This window comes from Anarhichas minor, unplaced genomic scaffold (assembly GCF_050575085.1).
Source record: "Anarhichas minor isolate MPS153535 unplaced genomic scaffold, ASM5057508v1 ptg000027l, whole genome shotgun sequence".
Classification (NCBI taxonomy): domain Eukaryota; kingdom Metazoa; phylum Chordata; class Actinopteri; order Perciformes; family Anarhichadidae; genus Anarhichas; species Anarhichas minor.
Genome location: NW_027466473.1, coordinates 3,665,191 through 3,687,303, shown reverse-complemented (window position 1 = coordinate 3,687,303; position 22,113 = coordinate 3,665,191). Strand labels below are relative to the sequence as shown.

Genomic DNA, 22,113 nt, shown 5'->3' with positions numbered 1-22,113 from the left:
GATCCCTTGGATGTATAAAACTAACTGGATACAACATCAGAGGAGGCGCCCCATTCATTCTTATAAAAGCCGCTCAGTGGCACGTGATCAAAAAAAGTTTGACTTTGAATATAAAATGACCCGGATCTCTTTCATAAGAGCTGTGTGGGAATGTGAAAAAGGTTTGAAATTGTAATAATTGTCATAGCGAGACAAAGACATCCATCACACAGGATGTTGACATTAATGATCCATCTGCATCCATCTCTGCATTTACATGTGTATGAAAGGCCAAACACCCTTCAGAGTGCCACCATTCATCCCTCTGTTTGATGGATCTGCATGAAATGTGGTTTCATGCTTCAGAGTCCCTCATGTCACTGACAAAAGCACCTCAGACCAAACAATGCAGGTCACCATGCAGCTCCCCGCTGTTCTAAACTGTGGCCACACTCAGTTAGAAAATCACTGCCTATTAAATGAAATAACCTAAAATAAAGATTGAAAACAAGTGTCATTTTGCGAACTAATATTACTGTTAGTCTCAGTGTTGTACTGCAACCTACCAAGGCTACAGTTGTTGTATGATGTTACATGTGTGCACATGGATAAAACAACACATGGCAGTCCAGAGTAAACAGGAGCCATAAAGCCTGGACTAACATGTATCCATCTATTTTGAGAAGACGCTCGTGATGGCCGAGGAGAGTCTTCACTGAGGATTGTCTGAGGAGAGGAACAGGGGAGTGAGCAATCATACACACATCTTCAGAGCCGCCTCATTACGGCTAGTTTATGAATGAAAAAAAAAAAAAGACAATTTGGTTTTGAAGATAATTGCAACAACATTATTATCATGTGCAAGTCATGATTCGCTGCCTCGTATGTTTTTCCCAACATATTATGCTGTGAATATTCATCACTTTCTCTCATGCAGCTTCGGGTCTTCAATGAAAAACTGAAAATAAAGGTTGTCTATCTCTACCTATAATCCACTAAACTCATCCCACACAATGTAACTGGACTCTAAGGGCAGAACCTTCAGGTAAAACATTGTTTTACCTGGACAATTCAGAGACTTACAGTCATTTAGCAGACGCTTTTATCCAAAGCGACTTACAATTCAGAGTCTATCACATTTCTACACCGTAGGCACAACTACAGGAGCAATTTTGGGGTTAAGTGTCTTGCTCAAGGACACATCGACATGCGACTAGCAGAGCCGGAGCCAGGGATTGAACCGCCGACCCTTTGATTGAAAGACGGCCCTGCTATCCACTTAGCCACAGTCGACTTGGTGCTATATCGCTTCCATAACATGTCTTCCTTCACACTAGTGGAGAAAAAGATCCCAAATACACATATACATGATTTTACTATTTTGTCTTTGTATACGTTAGACAATGCCTCATTTGCATATTTTAACATAACATTGAAAACTTGAACTACAAAAATAATTGTCTAAACATAAGTACTGGGGGGGAACTGGTGAAGTTCCATGTTGATATCTATTAGTTCATTTTGTATCTTATTCTCCTGTAGTGTCTTCTAAACGTCTGTAATTGAACTAAACATCTCTTTAAAGGACGTTTTCTCTAAATGAGTTTGTTCTCCACTTCAGCAGCTCTTACATACACCAACCTTCACACTTTCATTCCTCTCTGTACTCTGAAGGGTTCTACAGTGTTACAGGGTTTCTTCATATGTCATTCAGAGCGTGATTTATAGATTGTATTACTAAAAACATGATGGCATTTTTTTGGGCTGTTGACAGTAATTTCTGGTTCATAGTGTGATACAAAGAAATATCCAAAATCCCTTCGGTAGAAATCTCGAACTGTAATATGTCAACAAAATGAAACAATCATTTTGCACCTGTCTTTATCCAATGTTCAGATTTCTCTTCTGGAAATGTATCAAATATTTGATAAGACAATGCATCATTTGCATATTCAAACACAGATTTTCAGAAACCTAGTAATACAAAAAAACCAACAGGGGAAGTCTCCAGGGGATTTCTACCCGTTTCACCCGGGGCGTCTGCCTCACGGTGCAGCCTAACCGTGTGGAACAAGGCGCTCCTCTCTCAGACGGCTGATCTCCCTGCTGAAGACAGACATGGCTTTGCAGGTGAGAGTCATACCAGTTCCAACAATCATCCATCTACATTCATCTACCTGGGAGACGTCAACCTCAGCGTCTTCTCACATTACTGAAACACTTAAAGCACACATGTGAAACATCTGGATCAGACGAGATGACTCCCTCACAGCTATTGATCTTACACAGCTCGTCCTCCTTCCGTACCATGTCCATGTAGCACGCCCATTAGCATGTGTGGATGTAGCTGGCACAGATGCCCCATGAATGGAAGGCCCTCTGAAATGAGGCGGTTGCGGGGGGGGGGGGGAACTTAAGGAATAGGGCACGGGACGGGGGTCGTCACGGCAACTTTGTCAGCGGGCTGGCTTCCATTGTCCCAGTGATGAAGCGGGAGGACAGGGTCCTGATGGGGGACGGGCATCGTTAATAGGAGTCACACTGAAGCTGTCAGCGGGGCGTCCGGGGCGCCACATGCGACCATGCTGCTATGAACGCACATGCACGTCAATGATGATATGCAGACTATGCATTAGGGCCATAGCATGCTTTAGCATGATTGAAGGTATGCGGGTGGGTTTGTTTCATCCGTATGAAAGCACACTCTAACACTCTTAAAAGCCGCTGCTTTACATGTGTGTTTCTGCTATTTTCCACATTGATATGATGGCTTTAAAAAGCAACCATTCTTGACATTCTTTTAAACCATTCCAAGATGTTCCCAGCTTTTTCTTGGACTTCAAAATCTATTTTAAAATTGAAATACATTTATTTGGCCTTTTCTTTTGCAGTATGGCACATTAATAAGTTGTTTTCTGCTACAAAACAGCAACTTGTACATACTGTAGAGAACATGTAGCTTTTCCCAAAGACAAATGGACTCTGATCCCTTTTTTGATGCGATGTCCAGTTTGTGAGGCTGACAAAGAACATGTGACAGGAGGAGAACAAACACATCCTCAGTGGTTTGGCTTGTTTACCTAGCACGTACTGTATGCTTTCATGTATATGAGACTGCGTGTGTGGTTTATGGGTAATACAGGGACAGTAAGTCTTTCTCTCAAGCGCCCTGATTCAAAGCCTCCTGGGACGATTATTAATGTAATAATTACACATTTATTGCCAACAGCACCTGCTCTTTCTCTCTCTCCTCTGGACCCCCGGGGACCCCATCACAGAGAGGGAGAACAGGAGAGGGAGGGAGAGAGGGACACAGGAGGAGCCAGAGGGAGGGGTTGGAGAGTGGAAAGCAGCAAATCCGAAGGGGTCACCATCACATCACTGGATTCTTTCACACCGACGAGAGGCTGTTGTTTTGTGCGTGGCGGCAGACAGCGTGTGAAGTTATGTGATCCCCGAACAAAAGGAACAAGGAGGACGGAACAATCCGATGCTGGGAAGGAAGCGGAAGGAATCCCAGCGAGGGGGCCCCCGAAACCCACTCTGATGTCTGCAGCCAACCAATCAGCGAAACTTGACTTCCTTTTATTTACTTTTTCATCAAGATTTATCTTCCTTTTTTCCTTATTAATATTTGAATCAACTTGGGATCAAGAGGACATCTCTTTGACTCTTCCTAGCACCAAGTGAGGAGATTATAAGCAGCGGACAGACTCCCACCTAATAAAAAGGACAAACAGATAGAGGGTGAGACCCACGGGGGAGTGCACGGGTCCCTCTGCGCGGCAAGATGCTGCGCTACCTGATCAAGACCCTGCTGCAGATGAACCTGTTCACCGACACCATCCGGAACCCGTCCAACGGAACCGATCCATTCTTCAATGGCTCCCTGCCCTCCTTCAACGGCTCCCTGCTCGACTGGGGAAACTTCACCGGCTTCAACGGTAAGTGCACACACACACACACACACACACACACCCTAACCTCCCGTTGGTTTGCTTCTGATCTCTCTTTCCCGATGCAGAGGACTCGCAGGGTTTCTTGAGAAAAGACAGAAAACACTGATGAGTGGGCTGTCTTTTTGTGATGGTGATGTGGAGTTGAAAAGGGAGAGTCGCCATGTGGCGATCGGAGATGAATGGCTGTTTGAAAATCAGATGAGGTGAAGCTGAGATCTGCTGCTCTTAGACCAGATTTAATATGCATAATGAGTGTGTAAGAACTCGTAATGACAGCTGATAATCATAGAGTTCCTTTGCTAAGAACTGATTAGAGGATGAAGTGTTTAAGGGGAAGTCCAGCGCTTCCTGATTTCACAATAAGGATATTTGCAGTGGTAAATTAATTCAACTGAGACCCTTTTCAAATAGGACAGGGCGATCCAGCCGTTGGATACACTTCTCATGTCCATCTACAGCCATGACAGACTTTCTGTCAAAAAATAGTTTAAAAAAAAAAGAGTCAATGGATGATCGCAGCACACTGGGATCACACGCTTGTCAGAGTGTTTTGCGGGCTGTGAGTAAATTGTGACAGAGACAGCGTCACCCAATAACACGCTCTGTTTTGCCCGCTCACTCTGCTGCTAAATGAAGCCGTCTGCTGTCAGGCACGACGGACTGGAGCTGTCACATCTCCTTAACTTTTGCCACCGGGCTCTCCGTCAGTGATGGAGCTCAATCTCACAGCGGCTCATCTCCGCTCGGCTCCACGAGGAATTCATAAAAGTCTTTTTATGGTGTTTTTACTGTGTGTCTGCACAGGCTTATTAACACGCTGTAACGAGCTGTCCCTGCTGTGCTCTGCTCTGACGGCAGGGCTGTATATGATATGGATGTACATGTCAGTAAGTTTGTGTGTGTGTGTGTGTGCACATGTAGGATAGAGTTAAGTCAACACATCACCTTGATGTCTGCTATAATGAGCAGCCAAGCTTTGTCTCCAAGTCAGTGCATACCAATGAAAGCTGCATTCAGCCGCACACACACACACACACACACACACGGACACACACACACACCTACACACACAAACAAATGCAAACACACATACACACACACACACACACGCACACACACACACAGACACACACCTACACACACAAACAAATGCAAACACACATACACGCACACACACACACGCACACACATACACGCACACACACACATGCACACACATACACACAAGAAATTGAGATTACTTGTGCTGATTGAACTCAGGGAAAACGACAACACACACACTTTCTTCTGTATTTCTTCCTTCCTTCCTTCCTTCTCCCCTTCCTTCCCTCTCTCTCTCTCTCTCTCTCTCTTTATTTATTTCCTTCTCCCTTCCCTTCCTTCCTTCCTTCCCTCGCTCCCTTCCTCCTTTCTTCCTTCCTTCCTTTTTATCCTGCCTCTCTTTTCCATTTGAATTCAGAGCCGGTTTCTAAAATATCCAGCTGCTTCCCAGCTTGTGTGCATCGACTGGCGGTTGGAGCTAGTGGCAGGGTCATGTGTGTGTGTGTGTGTGTGTGTGTGTGTGTGTGTGTGCGTGTGTGTGTATGGATGTAGGGAATCGGTGTTCATTTGGTCACAGAGAGGGAGTGAGATTTGCCTTTTGGTGAGTGGACATGGCTGTGAAGGGTAGATGTGCTGATAAGCAGCCTCCAGCAGCAGTGATGCTGAGTTTATAGATTCATTTTCATTGTTCTCACACTTGTATTTTGTGCTATCTATGCATCCCTCCTCTCATCCACAAGCTCTAATGGAGTGTAGATTGAGCGCGGTGTTGACTGTGAGGATCTATAGCGGCCTGATGAGAAGGAAGCATGAGAGGTGAGGAGGAACAATGAATTTATCTGGCTTCATATTCTGGGGAATCTCCCCCGAGCTCCCCTCAAACTGCATCTCCTCTCTACAATCTTTAGGTGGCATCAACACATTCGCGGAGTGTAAATGAAGACGGGGTGGATGTAATAGTTCTACTAATCAGCGATCAATGAGATAAAGTATCTTTTGTAAACCGGTGTGAAGGAAATGAATCGACCGCATGGAGAGAATGAAAGGCAAACACTGATATCTAACTTTCCAGGTGCTACAGAAATCAATACCACTGTTTCTTGACAAAAAGTATATCCGGCTATTCCACATCCTTTGTCTTCTTTGCCCAGATTTGAATTGATACCCCACATTTATTTATTTTTTATTTATTTTTGCCATAATAGAGATGTATTTCGCTGGCCATTATGTGCTGATTCATCAGTGTGTGTGTGTGTGTGTGTCGGGGGGGGGGGGGGGGGGGATGCCGGTCAAACCGTGGGCATCCAGGCGAGAAGCTCAATAGCAAGGCAGTGGGCGGACAGCTTGTGTGGGTCGACCTGGAGCTCAGAGGGAAAATCAATGCGGCCCAATAACCAATTTGTGAAATAATGGACAATTCACTCAAACACAGCACTACAGTGGACTGCTGGGGCCCGGCAAGTTTATCTATTAGTTCTCTTACACCTTCTCTCTTCCTGTATTGCACCCTCTATGTTTTCTGTTTTATTTAGGGATAAGTGCGCTGTGACTGAAGGATGTACGGATACCTATTTAAAACTGACTGTCAAGTTAATCACAAATGTGTCGGTGTTGGGTCCCATAGGTATTAGCGGAACAGCGAGGAGAAGCTGCTCTCCACCTACCGCCAGAGCTCCAACTGCAGGTTGAAGGCTGCAGTGAAGCCAGATCTGGGTCTGTCCACTGTGACCTAGTCCCTGCTGGAGGCCCCACTGGAGTCTGAGTTTAAGGAGTTTCTAGTGAACCTGCATTCTGTGAATTGCTTCATCTGATTTCAAAAGGAATCAAACCCGATGACAAACATTAAAAATAACTATGTCGAAACAGCTTCTTGCTGATGGTCTGTTATACTTATGAATGTCATATAGAGGCATCAGTATTAAGTTGAGACTGTTTCATAACCAGTTATTAAAAGTTCCATTTGGTCCCGTGAATTTCTTCAAACTTAAATTTCTGTTCTGTGATTTCAAAGAATGTTGAATAGAAATGACAAAAACAGTGATCTCCTCCCACACACATCCTCCTCTCACACACACATCCTGCTGAGGATACAACATCTGCGGAGATAATCTATAAGAGACTGCAGAAGTATCGTTGAGGTTCAATTGAGATATCGCTTCTCTCTTTTCTGCATTTTAGATTCATACTCTTGGATTGAATCTTGTATTCGTGATGGACAGTCTACATATGTCTGCCGTTATTTCTGTATTGGAGGTATATACTGTACATCTTTGTTTCAGATATATACCTTTGAAAATTACATTTCTGTATTTGTAATGGAAAGACTTGAACTTAACATTTCTTAACATGAACCTCATTCTGAGCTTCATGATAAGATACAGTTACTCTGTGAGGCTTTTATTTTGAAAGGGTGGGACTGGGTGGGCGAGAGAGGGGGAGTGGAGACATAATCATGTTTGACACACAAAACCTGGAGCAATTTGTTCGGAAAAATCTGAATTTGCTCCACTCTGACAGTTAATGTCCTCACTCTAGCGCTGAACATTCCATGCAATACACACCCATTGTAAAATCTGAAACGGACCCAAAATGTTCCTGAAACTTAAATGTTGACTGAATGAAAACAGTGCTAGCTATCAAAATGCCCATTTGGCTCAATAAAGTCCAGCGTTTTGTCTACGTTTTAAACTTTGAATAATTTTTCTACGTTAATATATGGCTAGTCAATATGGGCCCAAAGTTAAGTATTTATTTAGCTCTCTGCACGCCGAAACCCCATTCAAGTGAATAGAGAAATTTTGCTCCATTTTTAGCGATTTTCGGGAAAACCGCTGGGCGAATCTCTCTAGAAAATACATAGCACATGATTCCCGATCAGGCCGCACGTTTTGATGTATATTTTGCGCAGGTGTTGACAATGCTGTGTGAGGAGAAGCGCGGCAAACTTTTGGATAAACCTGATTATTATGATTAAGCCCGATGGATTATATACAGTGTGCTTTGGCACAAAGGCAGTTTTACTGCCTTTGTGCTACAAAGCCACACTGAACTATTAGAAGCTGTTAATATATCTTTTCATATTGTTGTATTTCAAGTGTGTGTGAGGTGATTTTCAGATAAACTTGTGGTTTCAATGCTGAAAAGCCCAAGTTGTGATGTGGTGTGTGTGTGTGTGTGTGTGTGTGTGTGTGTGTGTGTGTGTGTGTGTGTGTGTGTGTGAGTGTGTGTGCGTGTGTGTGCACATACATATAGGCATCTTTGCATTGAGGCAGCTGGACATGTCGATGTGTGCCGCTCTGCTGTGTAATTGTATGTGTCTATGTATTGTAATTTATGGGCGCTAATGCAGCCATTTGTCCCGTCATGGAGGTCAAGTAGGCTCCCCTTTGCTCTCTTCACCATAAATCTGCCAGGGAGTCATTAACGATGTCTGCGTGTGTGTCTATGTGTGTGTGTTTGTACATATTTCCCAGCTAATTACTCCTAAATATATTTCAATATGCAAATCCCCTAAAAGCAGCCTATAACCCCCCTCAACAGATTTTTATTTGTGCAGAAGAGAAGGAGTGCTGCCTGCAGAATCCTTATCAGTGCAAATCAGCCTTTTTGTGCAATCAAGCTTGCTCTGTTTGCACACTGCCGGAGACATGCTGAATTCTAAAAGAGGCTCTTGGAACTACAGAGGGAAGGCTACCACCATGGTGCCCCGATGCCCACCAGGATCTCTGAGAGGAGGGTTGAGCTTCCCTTACCTCCCTGTGGAGGCTCTTTGGTGCAGACTGTCAATCTGGAGCTGCCTGAATCCAGCCAGTACCTGCATAAAGCAAAAATATAAAGACGGAGAAGTGGGTAACTAGAGCAAGAGACGGAACAATAATGGTTACAGTTCAGACTGCTTCCCACCAGATCCACTACATCCCTGCTGCTGTATTCCGCATTTATTCACTGGGAATCGCCGGCTGGTAGAGTTGCATTATTAATGTAGATTTCCAGGGAGCATTTGGGAAGCCGAACATCTTTATTCATAGCCCACGCCAAGAGCTGGGAACCACCAGTTGTCTCCCCCTTGTCCTCACCTCAGCCTGACTCCACCATCGGCAAAAGCCGCCATTAGCGTGACCGTGGCCTCGCTCAGTAACTCACGTCACATTGGATGGTGGATGCACAAACGCACTGAGATGCACACTAATTCAACATTGGCAGGTACTCAGGCACAAACGCTTCCTGTCAAAGCGAGACGTCCGGATCATTAAATGTGACCTTTCTCAGTGCACTGGTGCTGATGTTGGCGCTAATGCTGGTGCTGATGTTGGCGGTGGCGCCGTAGCTGGGACTTTGTAGTCGGCTAGAAAGAGAATGTGAGATGACCAGGGAGGGCTCGGCAGCGGCTGGCCAGACAAACACTGTTGGAGAGCAGGAGGTGTAGGGATACACACACACACACACACACACACACACACACACACACACACACACACTGCTGGCATCCAGCCAAAACAAACCCATTACTGTCTCTGGTTGGGGGGGGGGTCAGGACTTTTCACACTCTAACTTCGCAGTGCTCTCGTCGGTGACGCTCCTGTTATTAGTTCTGCATTGGCGACTAGATTCACCACGAATCAATGGTGAACAGCTCACATTAAGATAAGAGAGATAAGATAGTTACTTTATTAATTCATTTTTCACTTTATTTTTATTTATGACATTGACATTTGTGATTCACTAGCAATGACCACACCATCAAATAGAAGCGTTTAACAGATATATTGAAGGTAAATGTGATTAAGATGCAAGGCTTGAACTTCATGTAGCTCGTCCGGTTAGCCGAATGAGTTGTGGGGCGCTTCGATAGGGAATCCACGTAGCACCCGGGCATGCCGAACCCTCCAAAACCCCATGTTACTCATGACTAGATCGACCTGAGTTGAGATCTTTACGATTTGGGCGAATGTAGTGGAGGTAGCTATTTATCCAAGCTCTCCGGCGGAAGGGGACAGCATTAATTGAAGTGATGATATGAGGCGCAGAACTCGGAACATCTGAGGCAGGCGAAAAAGGCGGGCAAGAATGTAGCTTCTAAGGTTCGAGCAATTTGAGGATTATTGCATCTAATAGCGGCTAGGATTTTGGAGCAAGCTTTTTGTGCAGAAGACCTGTGAGAGTGATGTTAGGGAATAGGTTAGATAGTAAGGGTGGCTGGAGGTCACATTTTACGTAGGTTTCATAGGTAAGCTTGAGTTTTTTATGGCTATCACGGAATAGGCTAAGGTAACGAAAACAGGTCATTGGACGAGATTGAACGACGGGACGGTTATGATGTACTGGTTGCATCAAGGAAGTAGTAGAAACAGATGGCATGGCAGGTTAATGGATTTAAATGGATGCATTTACATGCTCTTCGAATGGTCCCGTTTTTTTCGAGTTGGAATGTTGTAATCTGCTAGCGACTTGCTACGAGGAAGTGTTGTGTATGATGCTCAGAGCATTAACCTGACGTGTTGATAGTGTTACGTAGTGCAGCGATGGCACTGATTGAACGAGCGAGGACAGGTTGAGTTGAACTGAGACGCTGGCAGGTTAGTGGTGCATTTACATGCTCTTCGGATGGTCCCGTTATTAGAGTTGGAATGTCGTTTTGACTCTTTAAGATTAGTAATCACTCAGTGACGCTCATCCTCATGACGTTTGTTCACCAGATGTGTTGTGCAGCGCAGGTTAAAGCTTGACTGATGTTGCACAGCTGTTATTGTTCATGTATTTAAATAATCATTTTTAATACCAATGTATTTTAGTACTGGGGGACACCAGTCGAAAGCAGCCACCTAGTTTAAATAGATAAAACAGAACAGATAGATGAAATGTCTGCCATGGGTCCTAATTGAAAGCATCACACTATCAGTCCTTCTGAAGGAGAAAGACACATACACACATTTCCTCATGCGCTGTTTGTATTTTTAATTACAATTTTAAATCAATTTAAACCTTACAATCTATTTATTATCATTATTCATTTAGGTCCAAGGTTAAAGTATGATGTTATTTTCTAATATTTTGTGAGAGGCTAATATACAAATGAAATGGAAGTAAAAAGCAATTGAACACAGGAAATGAAGCTGTCTAGATGACATTAACTTCCAGAGTTGCGTAGGCCTCTGTGTCCTTCACCATAATAAAGGCACCTAGAGTTTCTTTTTTTAAGTCTACAATCTTACCTGATGCTCCTCACAGCGGAAGCAATTTTGTCAACTAAAATGAAGAGACGGATACAGTGATGAAGTGGTTAATCTAAAGATGGCTGAATTTATCCTAAGGGGAGAATCCCCTGGAATTTAGAGATTTGGGTGTTTGTCTAGTTTCTAATGTGTGTTTTGAATGTACATGGTTGTCATAGTCAGAATGATTTTTTTCTTCCATAACATGACGTCGTTCAGACTAGTGGAAAGAAGAGGTGTTTCTTTTAATATTTTTCTATTCGTATTTGTAGATTTCTCCTAAATGAATACATTTTTACCTTCTTCACCTGAGGTGTGTCCCCATCAGGCAAACAGCCAAGAGAAAAAAAAAAACAGCTTCAAAGCAAAAATGAAGATTCTTCCTCATATTCTCAAACAGAGATGCCATCATGTTGTTCCTATTGAACATTGAACATCCTCCCTTCTGTCTGTCGCTCTCTCCTGTCCTCTCCACCAGTGCCATATCTGTTTTGATTCTAATTCTCTTATCCTCCCTCTTTATTTGCCCACCCCCTCTATCTCACGAGCCTCAATTCTGTTCCAATCCGCCTTGATTTATCAGCTTTGAGGCTGTTGCATAAACAGCATCGCCACATTGTGTGAATACAAAACCAAAAGGAAACAGAAATCTTTTTGTGTGCAGTTGTGTTCGCCAGCATCTCGTTAATGACGGATCTGAGTCACTGCATATTCACCCTCTTGTCCTTCTCCACCCGCTCTGTTGTCCTTAACCTCATCCCTCCATCTGTGCCGCCCATCTTTCCCCCATCAAGGAGCCTCCTCAGTCTCTTCCAGTGGAGGATGAATAACATCAGGCGGTCCTCGAGCGGCACAGCGAGGACAGCGGTCCAGCCACAAGCCCAATTATCCTCGGATCATCTCCACGTAGCTGCTATCAGCTGGAGCCTCCCCATCACGGTTTCCATCGGGCATCCCTCATGACCTTATCATCCACAATTTCACTTTGAAGCCCCAATTTGTAGCTCCAGCATGGGGTCGTCTGTGAACCATTGTTCCCCATCTACCTTCAATGGACCATTTGAGATTTTGCTGTCCAAATATAAATTCCACCTCCGTTTGTTGAGATTGTAAAGGTTCATGCAGATTGAGCAAACTTGGATGTTTCCCAACAACTATATTTCATTGCCAAAGCACTTTTTTCACTTTATCATGAAAATAAAGATTCAGCATTATCAACTAACTTTATTCTGCTTTTGTTCCAAGCTACAAAAAAAAGACCTTTTTTAATTTTGCTTTCAGACCTGTTGAAACCTTTTTTTGCAGCACATTTCTCGCTTGCCCCCCATGTCTGAGATAATATGCAGAATTATGTACATAACCGAGCAGGGATGGAAATTAGGCAGCATCTGTGATGGAGACGAACACTGGAGGGGAAGGAGGAGGGAGAGAGACGCACACAAGATGCTACTTTGTAAGTAGGAGACAGTTCTGCATATGCTAATAGCAGATTGGGCAACTTCCTCCATCACGACAAGGTTTTTTTTCCCGGTTGCTGAGCACAGGCAGATTGGATGGCGATGAAGATGTAAGATGGTGCTTTGATTCACTCATAAGGTGCAGTATGGGGGCAGGGATTAGTGTCATGGATTTGCAAAAAAAAAGAAAAAAAAGGCGTGGATCAGGGGGGGGGACAGCTCCCTGAAATTATAATTGTCAGAGCGGCTCGTTCAATTTGCCGACTGTTTGTGGGAGGAAGAGTTGTGATAAGCCGCGGAGATGGGAGTATGATAATGCAGCTTTGTTCCTGAGGTGGGCACAGCTACTGGCCTGAATGATCAGAGATGGTGAAGCTGACTGAACAGAGAAGCTGACTGGGCGTCTGTGTCTTCATCTCATTTTGTACTTAACGGCCATTTCACAAATGTTGGAAAATCAACTTTCTGGTTGTTCCTCATTCTCTAGCATGTTTTTTATTCCCTACAGCAGACAGGTCTGTTCTCTAAATGGCCTGTCATGAGCTCTCTATTGAGATTTTAAAAAGTTCCCAAAGTGGGAAAATAGATAAAAAAATGTTCCTGGTCTACTGTATGTGTATATAAATATACAATACATGCAGTGTTTCTCTGTCTGCCTAGTCAGATCGATTGTATTATCAATCAAATCATTTCATTTTCAGGGGATTTGAACAAAGCAGTGAGTGACGGTAACACCGATCAACCAAACGAGTTAACGTCCTTTTATTTATGAACGTGTGGCACCTCTTCTTCATGAGAAAGGTGCACTGGGAACATCATTTTGCAGGCTAGTGTGGTATCTTGCATGCGACAGGTCTGTTGAAGTGATGATGAAGGATGCTCCGTGGACACTGTTCTTGCTGGTATAATAAAGTTTATTACAAACAAGCAACACATGCCATTACGGACGTCTAGATCGTCCGGAGGTCTCAAGTCGAATCAGAAAGTCCCCCCTTCTAGGGCGCTCGCTTCATCTTTATATAGGGTACATGTCATGTTTACATCTGGGCGGAACGTAAGAGAATGTATGTGGCCCCCCCATTCTACACATCCACCCTTCTGCCCCTGGTCTCCTGCACATCTGGTTTTCATCTAAGACCACTACACTTGGGGTCTTCGCTGTATCGTGTAAGGCCTGAAAATATACCACATATTCCCCCCTTCGAGACTTACACAAAGTCTCGAAAAAATAACAGAAGAGACATACAAGTGTATGATCATGACAAAATTAACAACCCTTTTTTAACATTAAAGCAACGATAGGCCTACGGAGTATATAAAAAGTGAGAGTGAAAAACCTGTTAGGCAGCTAATTTTTCTTGAAATATCCATTAAACAATGTAAACAGGAAAATTCTCTCACGGTCCCTCTGCCAAGGCAACCATAAGTAATACTCCAAAACACTGAAATGAGAAATTTAGCAATTTGTGTAAGGAAATGACTTAAACAAATACATATGGAACACTCAGCAAATCAAAACAAAACAATGTCCAAAGTCAGGCTGGTCGACCCATCGCACCTTTCTATGGACCTTTTCCTGCCTACCCCACTGTCCCTAAACATCGAGAAAAAGAAAACATCCGAGGTCCCATTATATTTAGAAACCATCATTTCCCAAGCATTTAATATACAAAGACGAAAATTCATTTTTAATAATACTAATGTAACATTTCAGTGAAGACATAAGACTGTATAACGCTGCAGTTTTCTCAGCAGCCGTGACTCAGGTGTAGTATCGAAGATGTCTTGAATCTGGATGTTGTATCGCCAGTCCACGTTCAGAGTCCTTCAGATTTTCATGTTTTCATGTTTGAAGTGTCTGAATCCATTCAGCCCATCGGAGTCCCTGACAATCCACCACCCTCACAGTGGTCTTCCCCCAATATGTTCTAGAATGAAAGAAAAGAAGACCAGTATCTTTTGCATACAGAACAGATACACATTAAAACATCAAACACCGAATAATAACACTTCTATAAGTAAAATGTGAGATTATAACTCATAATGTCCATTAATCATTTTGTTCATTTGTTTCCATACCCCCCCCTTCGAGACTAAATAAAGTCTCGAAAGAGCAAAACAAAATCAACACTACAAACTACGCAAGCAATCACATAGGTAAATAATAGGATTATGATCATGAGATATTCAAAATGGATATTCCTCCACCACTTCGATCTTTATTGCGTCATCCTCATCCATGTCCGTGTCAGCTTCGTGTAATAATGGCATCAGAGTTTGATCGCCGGGTAGCACAACTCCAACCCATCTAATTATCATTGCCTTTGCAAAGGTCAACAACAGCGTACAAAAACAAAACATCACACACGACAGAACTAGCGCTACCAAAATCTGAACTAACACTGCAATGCCTTCCATTTAGTGTCCCTCTTTTGTACTGTATGGTATTGATCCATCATGTACTCTGGTGCCTGATCAGAGTCACCAAAGTTATTATCTACGTTTGAAATAGTCCTCTGAGCTGTCATGGATGACTCTCCCTGCTTCTCTTCCATCCTTTGGTCTCTAACTTCAACCATGTCATTACTGTTGTTCTCTCTAGGCTCTATTTTTGATATTAGCTTCTGGGTTGCATTAATCATATCCTTAACTGTCCTAGATGTCATATTAGATGTCCGCGTTATGTTTACAAATGTCGTAGGTGCCACAGATGTAGTCACTGTTGTAGCATTCATCCCCTTTGTAGTCCTAGCTAGAGTAGTAGTCTGAGTAGTTGTATGAATATTCTTAGTTGTTTCTGGAACTAACGTAACAAGTTTCCTCTGTGTACTAATCACCCTTGGAGTGGTTACTGTAGTAACCTGTTTCTGAACCCCTTTAGTACTTCTTTAGTACTTCTTTAGTACTTTTTTAGTAGAAATTTCTTGACCTGTTGCACTCGCGAGCAAAATGACCGTGTTGTCCACAAGTATAACATTCGTTTGATTGCTGTTGAAAGTTTGGATTCAACCTTCCTCCTCGTCCGAAGTTTCGTTGATCTCTTCCTCTCCAGGGTTGCGCTTGATCAAAAGCTGGCGGTGGGTAAGAGACAAATGGACTCACCGGCGGTGGCTGGAACGATTGGAGCTGAACCTGGTTCGGCTGAGGCTGTGGTACTCGTTGATCTAGTGGAGCCTGATTCTGCATAACCAGAGCCTGCTTCTTCTCCATCTTCCTGTTATCCGTCAGTTGTATTTGATTAAGTTTCCTGAGGGTCTCTTGGTCCTGGTCTTTCTGATCATGTTCCTTTTTCCTATACAGCTCCACTTGGTGGGCTATATGATCCGTATAGACACCCTTTGTCATGCTTCCAAGACCAACCACCTCTGCCAACTTGCTTCTCACTGGCAGGGGCAACCCCTTTTGTATTCTGGCTCGCAAAATTGACCGCTCCATTTGATTCAAATCCGGGTCATTTCCTGTGACATTTCTCCACACTTGATGAACTCTCGACACATAGGCCCTCGGGTTTTCTTCTTGTCCCAGTGGTTCAATAAGAATATTGTCAGGATGTACATTTGTCGGAAATGTGTCTTTCAGCGCCCTGCACACTTGACCTCTATTTGCAGCAAACAGCTCTGAATCATTCACAGCAGTTCCCACATATCGATTAAGTCCAGCTTTCTGTAGAATCTCTCCCATAGCGTGAATTCCAACGAGGTTGGCCAAGAGTCTCTTGATATCTCCCATGGCTGGTTGCTCTCCCACCAGGATCTCTTCCAACTTCGAAATCCAAGGATGTGCTCCATCTTGAAGAGTAGGTAACTTTTCCAGTATGTTTGACATATCTGCACTCTGCCAAGGCTTATACTCCAAATTCTGTCCTCGGATGACCACGGGAGTCATCCTGCTGGGATTCGACTGTTTTCTAGAGTGCACTCTATCTTTCTTGGCAGATTGGTTGAAGTTTGCATTCTCTACCTCTTCCTTCCGAAGCCGCAATTCTTCCAGCTGGTACTCTAGTTCTCTTCGTTCTTCTGGCCTATCAGTTTTTTTTTGTCGTTCACGGCGGCATCGGTCTATGCTTATTTCGACCTTTCTTAAAGTCTTCCGGGCTTCCTCTTCATGGCTCTCTTCATCCTCACTGTCATCAGAGCTAACATTTCCTTTCCTTTCCGCTCTGGCCAGCATCCGCCTGACTTCAGGGTCATATCCTCCCCTGCTCCTGTCCTGGTCGCTTTGGTCACTCTCGTATCCATGGCTCCGCCCTTGCTTCCCTTCTTCAAACTTTGTTTTCTTCTTACTTTTGGATCTTGGATGCATCGTTATAGTTGTCTCCGCTCGTCCTGTTTCTATTATTATGTCCTCCTCGTTTCTGATACGGTAGTCACCCTCCTGACTGATCACTGGGATCTGAGGATAGATTTTCTTGGACTTTGTCCCTACCTCATAAGGTGGCGGTCCCTTCACTGGGTTCATATGTGAGAACAATGAATTGGTGGCTTTCATCAGTTTTTCTGTTTGTTCTGTATTTTGTTTTATTTCTTCTGCATCTTTATCCCTCTTATCGTTTGCAGCTTTGATCAGTTTCTGTCCCTCGTTTTCAAACAACTGGAGAATGCCAAGCTCCACTTGCCTCTTCTCCTTGCGTTTTCTCCCCTTTTTTCCCTTCTTTTGCTCTGCCTTGTATGTGGATACAAGTACCAGCATTATTTTAATTACATCTGGGTTAAGAGTCCCCTCCACTGGCCATGGTTGGTCAATTTCAGGCCAGCGTTTATGCCATTTTTCCGATATTTTTGCAATGTTTGCAATGCCTCTAATTAGAGGATTATTCTTCTGTACCACTTCAACAGGAGTGATTACCTTTGGATTTTTAGTATTCTTTTTCCCCATTATGATGACTTCCTCTTATTTTCCGTTATTTGTACTTTAAGAATTAATTGCTACAATTTAAGACTACTCAAGGCTATTTAGATTACTTCCCCCTTTCAATTAACCAATTATCCAATTAACCAATTAACCAATTAACCAATTATCAATTGACAATTATGCAATTACCAATTTACCAATTTACAAATTTACCAATTAACGAATCAACAAACCAATCTGTCAATCAATCAACAAATCAATCAATTATCTAATCAATCAATCAATCAGTCAATCAATTATCCAATCAATCAATCAATCTTCCGCTCAAATCATCAGACAGTCACCATATTGATGTACACCACAGCACAGATCAGAACAAACCACGCACAATGACAAAAATGGACATCTGCAATTATCAGCAGAGGTTAGACCACACAACCATATGCCATTAATTAATTAAATGCATTAACTGGTCAATCAGTTGCCAAGTTTTCTATTTATTTATTTATTTATTTATTTCTCCTATCTGCCTAGATCATGTATTCTTTCATGTGTATAGGATCAGGTCAGTATCCTCTTAGGCTTATAACTGAAAGCAGGTTTATATGTGTACCATCAATATTACCTACAACTGCTAAAGAGTCTGTAGATAAATTTGTACCGGCCTTTAGTAGATTGAAACGTAAGCCTCCCCTTTGACGTCAGCCAGCCACACTCCGTGATGTGCCGGTCCACTGCCTTGCCTCCCCTTGTCAATTCTCATTCACCGTAAATGACATAACAGACAAGAAACAGGCAATGATTTAGTCTCTTATGAAATCCTTCGGTCCCGTTAACAGCATACATAAATATTATTACTAAGTTGAACCCCTTACCTAAATATTGTAGCATTTAGTGAACTCCCACTGAACCTAAACAGTTCAACTGGCAAAGAAATTCTCTGTATCTCCCAAGAGTGTTTTATCATCACCTTTCGACCTCCATCTGGAGGGAGTTTTGAGGCGAGTGAGGGGGGAGGGGTCAAATTCTACCCTTCTTAAACGAAGTTCATTGTGCATTTAACAACTCATTTGTTATTTTACGTCCCTTTTAAGAAGAGCTCATGTTTTATTTACTGACTCGTTCAATTCATTAGTCTTCTCAAACGAAGCTCATGGTTTTATGAAATACATCATTCAATTCAATTCATTACGTCTCCTTAAACGAAGCTCATTGTTTCATCAACTATATCATTCAAGTCAATTCATTACGTCTCCTTAAACGAAGCTCATTGTTTCATCAAATATATCGGGCCACATGTCTGTCCTTTCCAATTATTAAATGTCCCGTTCTAAAATCACCACCTATGTACGTTTATTCAATCATAATATGTTTTTTCTTTCTTTCAACGCATCCATTCTCATCCTATGCATTTTATGGCCCACATCTGGAACACATCAGCAGCTAAGATTCACACACACACATTGTCAGCCGTCTACGCACACCCATTCTCCCCTTTGCTCAATCCCAAAGTAAACAGACGCACACACCTTTATATATTTTTTTTCAGCACTTCATTCACACAGCATGCTTTTTGCCGCTATATTTCCTTTTCCTTATAAATTTTATGCTACCTCTGAGGTGTAAATATTCGATGAGAGGCTGCATCAGACACCGTTCGTCAACCAATGTCAGAGTGGTAACAGTCAATCGAATTTGTGAATTTACACTCTCCAGTTATTAAACTGACCATAAGATGTTATTTCAGGTTTTATTTCGGCCCGTACTACATGCACCTACACTTTAGGGCTCTACCTATCTGATTTGCGGCTCAATCATATGATCATTTCCTTTATTTCCTTATCACTCTTTCCTTTAACCTTTTACATTTATTTATTCAAATTACCTGGATCCAGGTTTCTCCCAATTTTGTTTTTCTAACTTAATTCCGGACTATGTCAGAGCCATCGTTACGCGGTGACTAATATGCATATGTCTTACCGTTAAGAAGTTGAGGGCCCCTCTTCATTAATCTTGCACGATACTATTTAGCACACCTTATCGTTACCATGAAGCTATTCTAAACTATTCCTTTTCCTTTTCCCCCTTTTTTTTTTCCATTAAATTTAGCACGGAGCCTCACTTTAAACATCAAATCAACAGGACATGTCCATAACAAGAAGGTTCTTAATTTACGGTGTGTCCCAGCAACCTCACATAACAATTCCACATAACAGCCTCAATTAATGACCAGCATTCAATCGAGAGATCTCACCGTATGTGAAGTCGTAGTAGGAAACTGCCAGGCCACCTCCGATACTGTTCGTGACGCCATCTTTGTGGTATCTTGCATGCGACAGGTCTGTTGAAGTGATGATGAAGGATGCTCCGTGGACACTGTTCTTGCTGGTATAATAAAGTTTATTACAAACAAGCAACACATGCCATTACGGACGTCTAGATCGTCCGGAGGTCTCAAGTCGAATCAGAAAGTCCCCCCTTCTAGGGCGCTCGCTTCATCTTTATATAGGGTACATGTCATGTTTACATCTGGGCGGAACGTAAGAGAATGTATGTGGCCCCCCCATTCTACACATCCACCCTTCTGCCCCTGGTCTCCTGCACATCTGGTTTTCATCTAAGACCACTACACTTGGGGTCTTCGCTGTATCGTGTAAGGCCTGAAAATATACCACACTAGTTAATTAGCTAATCATCTGTAGCACACTGAACAGCACCTGCAAATGTCGACATCAGTCAGTTCCGTTGCTACTTTAAATGATTATGTCCACAGTTCTTCAACACCACTGCTGACTAAACACTTTCTGTCTTTAACTTGTTAGCTACAGTTAAAAGCACATCAATCGACATTGTGTTTTTTTGTGCCTCTGCCAGCTGAACTGTCAATCAAACATCAGCCCAACCACTCAGAGGCTGGGAGGATAGAGGCCTGGTCACGCCAGTGTTTCAAACGGAGAAATAGATGATTTGGGTGAAGCAAATATTTGTCTCAATTTCAGCATTTAATGAGACACAAATTCCCACTGTTGACATTTAAAGGAACAGAGAGGTACAATTCTAATTCACCCATCATTCTATATGTTGTCTAACAAAATGCTATAGTTGTTGTTCCTTTGTGCTACTCACAACAACAGTCATAATCAACCCAGGACACCCTGCTCAGTCCATCAGACTCTTCTTCACTGCATTGAGTAGCTCTAAAGCCTCATGTACATGGGGGGGACTGACATTTTCTATTGAAATAGCACAGCTGTAGGGGAAATGAATGCCTTGGCGGTTCTAGTATCTATAGTGACTTTGGATGGACTTTACCCATAGTCATTGAAACACTACATATCACATGTTTAAAAAGTAAAGTGTTTCTCAAAATGGAGACAATCCCCAGGAATTCTGCTTTTTTTCTTGCACAAACAGGATTTTTTGTTGACACCAATTAATGTCCTAACGTGTTAAAGACATTAACATGAACAACGTTTAAATCAATCCCATCAATGGAATCACACAACGCATGCTTGCACACTGCATACACACAAGCTTTTCCCCTCCATCAGCGCCTCCCATAAATCATCCGCACCTTCTATTCTCAACAACTCCCGCTTCAGTCTATTAACGAGGCCGGCTGCTCACGCACAAGGAGGAGGTCAGTCCAAATGAGGGGTTAAGTGTGCCGATGACTCGCGGGTCACCAAGAGAGGTCGTGACCGTTGATCCATCTACACCCCCCCCCCCACCTCCCTGTAACCCGTGCAACATCTTCACTGAGTACGATGAGTGTGATGACATAGTCCCTTTGTTCATCACACCTGCCCTGCTCCATTGTTATTCCAATCAGTGCGATTAGTTATGAGGAGGTGTCACAGACGAGTGCAGCTTGACTCGGAATTCTAATGTTGGAGGAAAAGCATTGATGTGCTTGACATAAAATGCTTATGTCATTACTAAAACATTGCTTGCCTGAAGTTAGATGTTGCATCATAATTACGGACTAATAGCTAAATTTGTATGCGTAGCAATTTTTCTCCTCCAAGTTATCAGGTTTGCTGAAACAAATGGAGTTCAAAACAGACTGCCGGATGCTTTCAATTACAGCGAGGAGTGAAGCTGTGAAGTTTTTTTTTTTATTATGTAAATTGATTTTAGCATCTGATGGCGGCTGTTCTAGTACTTGTGGACACACACACACCCACACACACAAAATACACACAAAACACACACGCGTACCTAAAGATGTCAATGTCAATATAGAACATGTACACAGGTGAAATCACAAACGCCATCCGTGTAAGCATGACAAATCTCTCCTTCTCTGTTTTTCTCTCTCTGACACACACACACACACACACACACACACACACACACACACAGTAATACAGCTGTCTCCAAAATCCATTTCACATCACAATCCCGCTGCCAATTATCTTCTGAATCCATTGGTGGGAAAGAAACATACAATGACAACCCTGCAGTGTCAACACAATTGACATGCATGCCTATGAATACTAAGATATAAAAGCAGTGCGATAAGAGCAGACCATGGTGGCTTTGTGTCCGATACTATTCCATATGTTCTCACTTGGAATAGAATGTTTCTCTGCGTATTCATTTATGGCTGAT

At 42.8% G+C, this 22,113-nt stretch overlaps 2 protein-coding genes across 2 annotated transcripts in view; one reads left to right on the top strand and one right to left on the bottom strand.

Annotated features, from left to right (window-relative positions):
- Window positions 1–3,769: 3,769 nt before the first annotated feature.
- Window positions 3,770–22,113, top strand: part of robo3 (roundabout, axon guidance receptor, homolog 3 (Drosophila)) — a 175,240-nt gene continuing 156,896 nt past the window's right edge. Inside the window, exon 1 of the mRNA XM_076101338.1 lies at window positions 3,770–3,923. Within this exon, the coding sequence (XP_075957453.1) occupies window positions 3,770–3,923 (154 nt within the window). The remainder of the gene's footprint in view (window positions 3,924–22,113) is intronic.
- On the bottom strand, window positions 15,385–20,149 carry LOC142960438 (uncharacterized). Its single transcript, XM_076102278.1, has 2 exons — window positions 19,754–20,149; window positions 15,385–18,257 (listed from the first exon to the last, which is right to left on the bottom strand). Exon 2 carries the CDS (start codon window positions 17,521–17,523, stop codon window positions 15,559–15,561), a length of 1,965 nt encoding a protein of 654 aa, XP_075958393.1. The 5' UTR covers window positions 17,524–18,257; window positions 19,754–20,149; the 3' UTR covers window positions 15,385–15,558.

Bases quoted from the DNA above. Each gene is read 5' to 3' on its own strand.
- LOC142960438 (XM_076102278.1), bottom strand. From the start codon at position 17,523: ATGGGGAAAAAGAATACTAAAAATCCAAAGGTAATCACTCCTGTTGAA.